The following is an 8,555-nucleotide window of genomic DNA, read 5'->3' on the forward strand; positions in this document are numbered from 1 at the left end:
TCTGTATATCAATTTCTGTGAATAACAGGTTACCCGCTGCCAATGTATTGGTTATTTTTCTTTTCTTTTCGACTAATAGATGTACATGTATTATTAGCTCCTCATCCTCATCTTTTTTTTAAATTCCCAGAACCTTAGTCTCATGGAGGTTGACTAGACATCATTTGAGATGCACAGGAGGTAGCCTGATGAACATAATTGCATTTATTTAGCTCATTCCGTGCTCTACAGCATGCTCTATGCGCTTCACAACTACAACTACTTTGTATTCGTAATCAATTACCACAACTGAGAAAAAAAACAGACGTATATTAATATAGATCTAGATATATGTTCTACTGCAGCCCAGTGCCTACTACACGTATTACTTTCCATTCCTCATGTTCCTTTAACAAGTTTCGCCACCCACCGCGCGGGGAGATGATGTGGTGCCAGAACTAGGTCACGTTAAGACACTCGACTCATTGATTCGAAAATCAGAACACCAAAATGCATCCAGCTTTCCCTCTCCCCTGCATACATGGAATGACACATCAAAATCAACGTAGGCCTCTTGTGGGTCATATAGGCACAAAACACCGTGGATGTTTTGTACTATTTGCTTTCTATATGTTTCTGTATCCATTTTTTAAAAACTTTTAATGATTTTGTCAATGCGTCAAGCAATGGTTTGGACCACTCATTATAATACTGTTATTTATGTTATACTCCGAGCATGCCTATTCCGAATACCTGCCATAAACTAAAAACGAACTTTTTAATAACTATATAGATATATGCATTATAAAAGATCGGCTCGAGGATTTTTTAATGAACCTTTTTAGTTTAGTAAGAGTTTTACGGCACTTGCAACATATTTATGTCCTACGTCGTCGCTTCAGAACTATTTTGTCCAAAGTACTTACTTAAGTATACTTTGGACATAGCTGAGGCGACGACATATCATGTGTAAATGACGAAGATTAGAGAAATTACTACCGAGTAACATACAAATAAAAGGAGGTGGAGAAATAAATAAGCGATAGATGTTTAATTTTAATATGAAATAAGGAGCTAACTAAACCAGAGCATCCGCAAACCACATACTCTTAAGCCTGCTATAGCCGAAATCCGGTTACAGTCGACTACGGTGATGAGTTGATGATGTCGTCGGGGGGCGGGGTGAAAAAAAAATTCATCCGAAGTTCAACTAACCGTTGGTATCTGTGAAGAAGATGTCGTGCTGGGACCCAAGAAAAAAGATCAACTTACGAAGATCAACACAAGAGGAGTCGACTGTATAGCTGAGACTGTTATAAGTTGGGATCACTGTAATAATATTGTGGTGAGCGGTGGGGATCACCCGGGAAGCAACACCATGGATCATTTCATTCAAATAATGTCCCGCTTTGAAACACATGGTGGGTGGTTGGCTGTTGCTCTGGTGTGGTTTGCTCCTTCTTCCCCATCAAACATATGTCGTCCCTATCTCCCCTCCTTTTTTGTGTTTGTTTATGTTACTCTCTTGTAACACGTAATCTATTCTTCGGCACTTTACTATGTTGCAAGAGCCGTAAAACTATTACTAAAACTAAACTAAACTGAAACACATGTACGTTGCCTGCACACAAAAAAAACTCTTAGAGGAGGCGGAAATGGGCGGTGGCTTTGAGAAATGTTGACAAGCACTAAATTTTAGATTTTTAATCACGGCTCAAGAAACTCGAGTGTTAACTGAGCGTTTCGGGCATATACTCGGAAAAAAACCCAAGAAAAATCTTCAATAGACACACAAAGAAGGGATGTAAACCGTTATACACTTCATACCAAATGCTCAATATGATACGGTAGTGTCCTTGAGTTGACAACTTGTCCATGATGGTGACCATACAACTTAGATCACCCAGGAGGCGGGCTGCTTTGACCTTTGACCCTGACTGTCAGGGCCAGCCCGAGCTGAATGGGACTCGCAGACGGAGCTTTTCGATTTTTAATAAACTGACCAGGACGTAAAAAGTAGGCTACCCATGTCATTTGGGTTTTGAACTTTGATCACACACACACACACACACAGACACACACACGCACACACACACCCGCGCGGGCGCGCGCGCGCACATACACACATCATACACATACGCACGCGCGCGTTCAAATTTATACACACGAAAACTAAAGAAAAAAAAAAGTTGAAGCGGCCCATTTGAAATCTAAGTCATTATAGCCAAAGTGGCGCAGAGAGGTGCCAAGTCATATTTTCGAGCTGGACGAAGAGAGAGAGAGAAATATATAATATGATGCCGTCAACAAACACCCGTTGGTATCAAATCTAATAAAGTAAATTGTGTATTTTCTTCTACTGGTAAAGTGTTGATCAAAGTAAAAAGGATTTGTTTAATGATGATAACAACTGAGGCGTTACCACCGCTACCGCCACCTCCACCACCTCCACCACTAGTGTATCAACATCATCATCAGACCTAAACTGCTGAAACATAGCTTACAATCAAAGTCAAAGCATGAAGACTTGAGTGGTGTACGGACATCTCTGACCCTCTGTCTTTGTCTCATTAAATATTAAGACTGGTGATACAACAGGCACTTGATGTGTGTGTGTGTGTGTGTGTGTGTGTGTGTGTGTGTGTGTGTGTGTGTGTGTGTGTGTGTGTGTGTGCTTGTGAGAGTGTTTGTGTGTGTGTGTGTGTGCATGTACACACGCGTTTGTGTGCATAGCATCTGTGTGTTGGGGGAAGGGGAGGGTGGTAAAAATTAAACGCCAAAACGTGAGGATGGGGCTGTGTCGAGGACTATGTGTGCTTGTCGGACTGGGAGTAAATAGTTAGAAGAAAAAGGGGGCTGGGATAAACTCTAAATATTAGTCGCCTTAAATTGGGTCCGCCGACATCTAACTAGGCATGTGTTTGCAGCGGTCTTAAGTTCCACACTTAACCTATGTGGATTGACCTATCCTATAGTTGCAGTTCCTTTTTATATTTATGTAGGCCTACTGGTATCAACAGATTTTGCAAAATCATCATAGTTTGTTTTGTTTTCTGGTTGTTTTATTTATTTATTTTTTTATAATTTTTTAAAAATTTATTTATTTATTTATTTATTTATTTTTTTTTTTTTTTTTTATTATTTATTTATTTATTTTTTTTAATATTTTTTTTTTTGGGGGGGGGGTCCGAAAATAGATGTAAAAATCTTCAAAATTAATCAGGTATCTATATGATGCAATTTGTGCACGAAATATAGATAGGTCTAGATTTCATAAAGTTCGCGTCTTATTACATGCTGAAGCTATATTATAAAGCTATAATTATCTTATTCAAGCGTGCACACACATGTATATTTGTGTATGTGCGTGTGTGTGTTAGTGTGTGTGTGTGTGTGTGTGTGAGAGAGAGAGAGAGACAGAGAGTGTGTGTGTCTGTGTGTGTGTGTATGTATGTGTGTGTGTGTGTGTCTGTGTGTGTATGTTAAAGGGAAGAAAATGTGTTCATGTGTATGGGGGGAGGGGTTGGGTGGGTGTGTATATGTGTGTGTGTGTGTGTGTGTCGTTTATCGTGTGCCCACCACTCTCATCACCATCATTATTAATTATTTTTTTTGTTGGCGAAACAAGGCTGAGCGAAAGAAAGATCTTTTATTTTTAGAATACATTTTGCTTACCTATCTATATTCCTTACCTCTATTAAAAAAAGAGTAGCACAATTTTCTTTTACTTCCGTTAACGCATGCGCATGAGAGTGTGAAATTTTCTGTTGTCAGAAAGTCAGGAAGCGAAAGCCGCTACGGATTTACGATACGATTCCAGTGTGTTTATAATGCATATTCCTGGATAAGTATTTGTTTGTACGAGACAGAAAAAAATCATGGGACTTAAACCTTTAGAGTTTGCGGATTGCCTGACAGACAGTCCTTACTTCCGTACAAAATTAGCTGAACATGAACGGGAGTTGGAACGAACCAGTAAATTTATCAAGACGTTGGTTCACCACGGAAGGGATGTGTACAATGCAGCGAAACGTGAGTACCCTTGGATCTAATTCTTTAAACTTACCATCTTATAATATTGCTAGGTGAATTTAATACTGGAAACCTAGATTAGAATCTAATTTAGAATTAATATCGGTATAAGAAAACTGCCTTGGTCTATTTTAAATCTAAGCTGTCTTGTCTTATGTTCAGTCTGGGCCTGCTACTGGCAGATCTCGATTCTACTGCTACTGCTGCTAGAACTTGCGGTGTATCTAGAGATCTAGATAGATTTAGGCCTACTATGGTTTAATTTTTTTCTTTGCTAATCACTAAACATAAAGTTAAAGTGCTAGCTAAAGTAAAGTCAAAAGAAAGATTGACAAAGTAAGATGAGATTGTACCTCTGGACAGATTAGCCTATTGTATGTGGCCACCTCTATTCTCACCCCGGGTGAGAATAGCGCAGGCGAGTCTTTTGGCTATTCTCACCGGGTGGGCGTTCACCGTTATAGCCTAGGCCCACCAGTGAAGCGTTCACCCTGAACCACAGAATTCTACACTGTGATAACAGAATTATAGAATTCTGTGCTGTGAACAAACGTTCTAGATCTAGATCTATTAGCCTACTACTGTTAGTGTTAACCTAAAAGCGTGCAATTTTGTCTGTGGGCAGTGGAAAGAGAGAGAGAGAGGAGTAGCACGAGAACTTCCAGGCAAAACAAAATGGCGACCCGCGTAGTTCGGCTCGATTCGGGAAGTTAAATAGCCGTAGCATCTTTGTAGACAACCAAATTAATTTAGTTTTCTGTTTTAACATCATTTTTAAAACTTTGTTTTGGTCAATTTGATCGTCCACACCGACAAACAGTATTCAGAAAGAGACAGAGAGAGAGAGGGGAGGAGTAGATCTTGCGAGAACTTCCGGGCAAAACAAAATGGCGACCCGCGTAGTTCGGCTCGATTCGAAAAGTGAAATAGTTTCAAATAGCCTTAGCATCTTTGAAGACGATCAAATTAGCTTACTTTTGTGCTATAACGTCATTTTTTCTTGGCTTTGATCAATTTGATCATCCACACCGATAGACAGTATTCCAAAATGAGGACAAACAGGTCTTGTTTCACACCGGGTGAGAATAGCCTACGCTGGCAAGTCTCACCCGGGGTGAGAGGTAGATCGTATTTTTATTCTCACCCCGGGTGAGAATAGCCACTTCCTTATTGTATCGAAGTGACTATTTCTCCAGACGTTCGGGAAAATAAACTTGAACTCTATTTCTCCGAACGGTTTTCGTTTTCGATATTTTTTTGTTATTTGCGAGATTTAGGCGTCGTCTTTCATTCTACCATTCTGCGAGGACTGAGAAGAAGCATTTTTTGCATTGAATTCAATTTCTAGAGCTAGACTAGAGATTTTTAAATGTCTGAATATTCATATACTTCAGTTGTGGTTGGGGCAACATTCCCGGACTATACTTCATTTGAAAGTACGGTAACCGAAAGTACCATCAAAAGGTACTGCGAGAAAACAAGACTGATTGACCTTGGCAGTAACTTATTTTGCATTTAGTCACCCACCAAAAAATAAAATCCTTCATGTAAGTAAAGAAAAAAAAAACCTCCATGCCCCCCCCCCCCGCACGCCCGTTCACACCTTACACACACACACACACACACATACGGGCCACTCCATTCGCTTTTATTATCAACGAATCTCGAGAACAGAAACCGTTCGGAGAAATAGAGTTCAAGTTTATTTTCCCGAACGTTCGGAGAAATAGAGCCGGCCTTATTGTTTTTGGCTGGATTGAACTTGGGTGGACCCACTGTGTTTACGTGTGTATTATAATGGCAACAATAATAATAATTTGTTTAAAAACACACATGGGGACATAAGATCTCACAATATTTGGGTCTCAATCTTTTTATAATGGGTTTTTAAAGTGCAAGTGGCTATTCTCCGGCATCGCGCCGGTCAGTGGATCGGAAGCTATTCTCCGGCGTCACACCGCCGGTCTATTAGTAATGAATTATTTGTCGGCGCAGATTTGCAAATACCTCTCTCCTGTTTGTTTGTCTTGGAAAAAAATTCCCGTAGCTTCACCACTTCGTGCCACTTCCATTGATACAGACTGTAGGTTTTCAGACACAAACTGCCTCAATTCTTCCATTTCAGAATTATGTTAGGTGCTAGAAGAATGTATGAAACGTGTTCACCACTAGGGATGCATGTTCATAACAAAGAGTGAGCATAAGAAGAAGTGACATTTTCACTGTTTACAAAAATGGAAATACGACAAGAAAGCACTGAGGTCGCGAAATATCAGTTAAATTTATCTAAATTTACAGCAACAAGAAATAACTTAAACATCAAGCTATAATATTATTGATATATATGACTAGACAAGATTTTAGACACAAAATCAATTCAGAGTGCTTATTGGCCCGCAGGGCCATATATAAAATTTCCCCTAGAACATTTATTATTTACCCACAAAATTGCGAGTTATCTTCCCTGTGTTTGGTCTCCCCCCCCCCCCCCCCCATTCCCAAATGATAAAAATGAAAACACAACAGCAAAATCCCAATTAAAAATCAGAGAAATTATTTTACGGTTTTATATTATAATTATACACTTCTCTAAGACTTAATAAAAGTCAATATTATTTATTATTTTACACCAGTGACATGACATTTTCAGTTAGAATGAAAGTAAGTCAATTTCTACTATAATATTAAGGAAGTATAGAATGACTCCCGAACCAACAGGATCCCAAAAGGTATCAAAAACTCACTTGTGTTATTGTTATTACGGATACAGAATGCTAATAGTAATAGCCGTATTTATTATTTCTTAATAATCTTAATAATAAAAAAAACTATTAAAGCTAGAGAAAAAACGAAAAGTCCTCTCATCTTCAAATTGGAATGCTTCAGGAACACATGAACAAGAAGGGATAAAGTGAGAAAAAATAAAAGAGAACAAGTTGGGACAACATCATGTATGAAATAATAGAAAAACAACGCATTAATAAATGGCCCATGTGGGCCTTTAAGCCCCAGCTTATTTGCCCATGTGGGCCAATAAGAGCAGCCAAATCAATTTTGTTTTTTAAAGAAACAGAATAATTATTTTAAAATAAGCATCAAGCTATATGACTAGACAAGATTTTAGACACAAAATCAATTCGGAGTGCTTATTGACCCGCAAATGGACAACCCAAATAAATTAATTAAGTTACATTTGACAATTATCATAGATAAAATATAATGAAAGATAGGTTTACTAGACCTAGTTATTGTATCTCAAAATCTGCGCCGTCAAATACATTGTAATTCATTAATAATAGACCTGGCAGCGTGATGCCGGAGAATAGCTTCTGATCTATTGACCGACGCCACGCCGGAGAATAGCCACTTGCTTAGAATTTGATTGTATTTTGAATGATTAATTTGCAAAGTCAAAGTGTTCATGGTAAATTTGCCTTTTAGCTTAAGTATCAGAAACGGTTCCCTTACAAAGTAGCCTAGATACTACAGATCCATGCTATATAATTCCTTTGATTTGAAAGTTTTAATTGATGCGTGTGTGTGTGAATGAGTCAGACTCAGTCAGCATTGTAAAGATGATTGTCAGTGGATTTGTTTTGCATTTTATTTTGAAGTAAAGAAGGGGATAATTTGTTTTGATGAAGATTTATCCCCCACCCCCCTTATCATCCTAGATTGATAGTTATCCATAAACTATAATCATGCCTTTAAACTGCAAACCCATTCCTCTGTCTGCTTTCAGGGGGTTTTTTTGTGTCTAGTGGGATTGGTTTTGTTTTAGTCTTGTTTGCTCTGTCAATGTAATATTTTTAATATTTTGTATTATATTATAGAAAATTGTTTTTATTGTGGTAATGCATCCATTATATTTATGGAAAAGTTGCTTATTTTGCATAGTATAATCTTTTATTATGTCTTTTTACCTCAGAGTTCTCCAAAGCTCAGAAAGCTTTCGCCAAGGATTTGATGGACTTTAAATTTGAATGCATCGGGGATCAGCTCACGGATGATGAAAACTTCATTTGTAAGTTTTGTACTGTATGTTGATTCTGGGTCATTGAGGGGAGGGTTAATTTAACTATAACATGTTATGTGTGCAATGTACTCCAATGTTTGTTTCTTTGCTTTGTTTTCTCTCCTTTTACTGAAGTTTAAAATGATTTCTTGGACTTTGTGTGTCAAGTGTCAGATGCCAACCTTTTTTTACCCTTTGCTTCCTATCTACTTCTCAATTGAACCCAGCTCTCTTTCTTTCCCTGTCCTGTTTGATTGATTGTTTGGTAGGACTTTGGGTAAGGGGGCCAATTTGTGGGTCTTTTTTTTTTTACCCTCAAGGCTCAAGGTATGGATGGTTGGTGGGTTGTCTGCTTCTTCATGTCTTTGGTGCGTAATCCTAACCTGACCATGGGGAATTGTGGCAGGTACTGTGTATTGTCATAGTTGATATACACCCTTCCCCTTTGTCTGTCTGTCTGTCTGTCTGTCCGTCTGTCTGTCTTGTCTGTCTGTCTGTCTGTCTGTCTGTCGGTCTGTCTGTCTACATG

General features: G+C 38.5%; 1 protein-coding gene across 1 annotated transcript; it reads left to right on the forward strand.

The window, feature by feature from the left end:
• Positions 1-3,704: 3,704 nt before the first annotated feature.
• LOC106012657 (rho GTPase-activating protein 10) lies at positions 3,705-8,035 on the forward strand (the record flags this gene model as incomplete). The annotated part of the gene is given in 2 exon segments (XM_013086251.2): positions 3,705-4,011; positions 7,940-8,035. Coding segments are annotated over 2 exon segments (250 nt in total), but the record flags the coding sequence as incomplete, so codon positions are not given.
• Between the last annotated feature and the right edge of the window lie 520 nt (positions 8,036-8,555).

This window comes from Aplysia californica, unplaced genomic scaffold (genome assembly GCF_000002075.1).
Source record: "Aplysia californica isolate F4 #8 unplaced genomic scaffold, AplCal3.0 scaffold00448, whole genome shotgun sequence".
NCBI lineage: Eukaryota > Metazoa > Mollusca > Gastropoda > Aplysiida > Aplysiidae > Aplysia > Aplysia californica.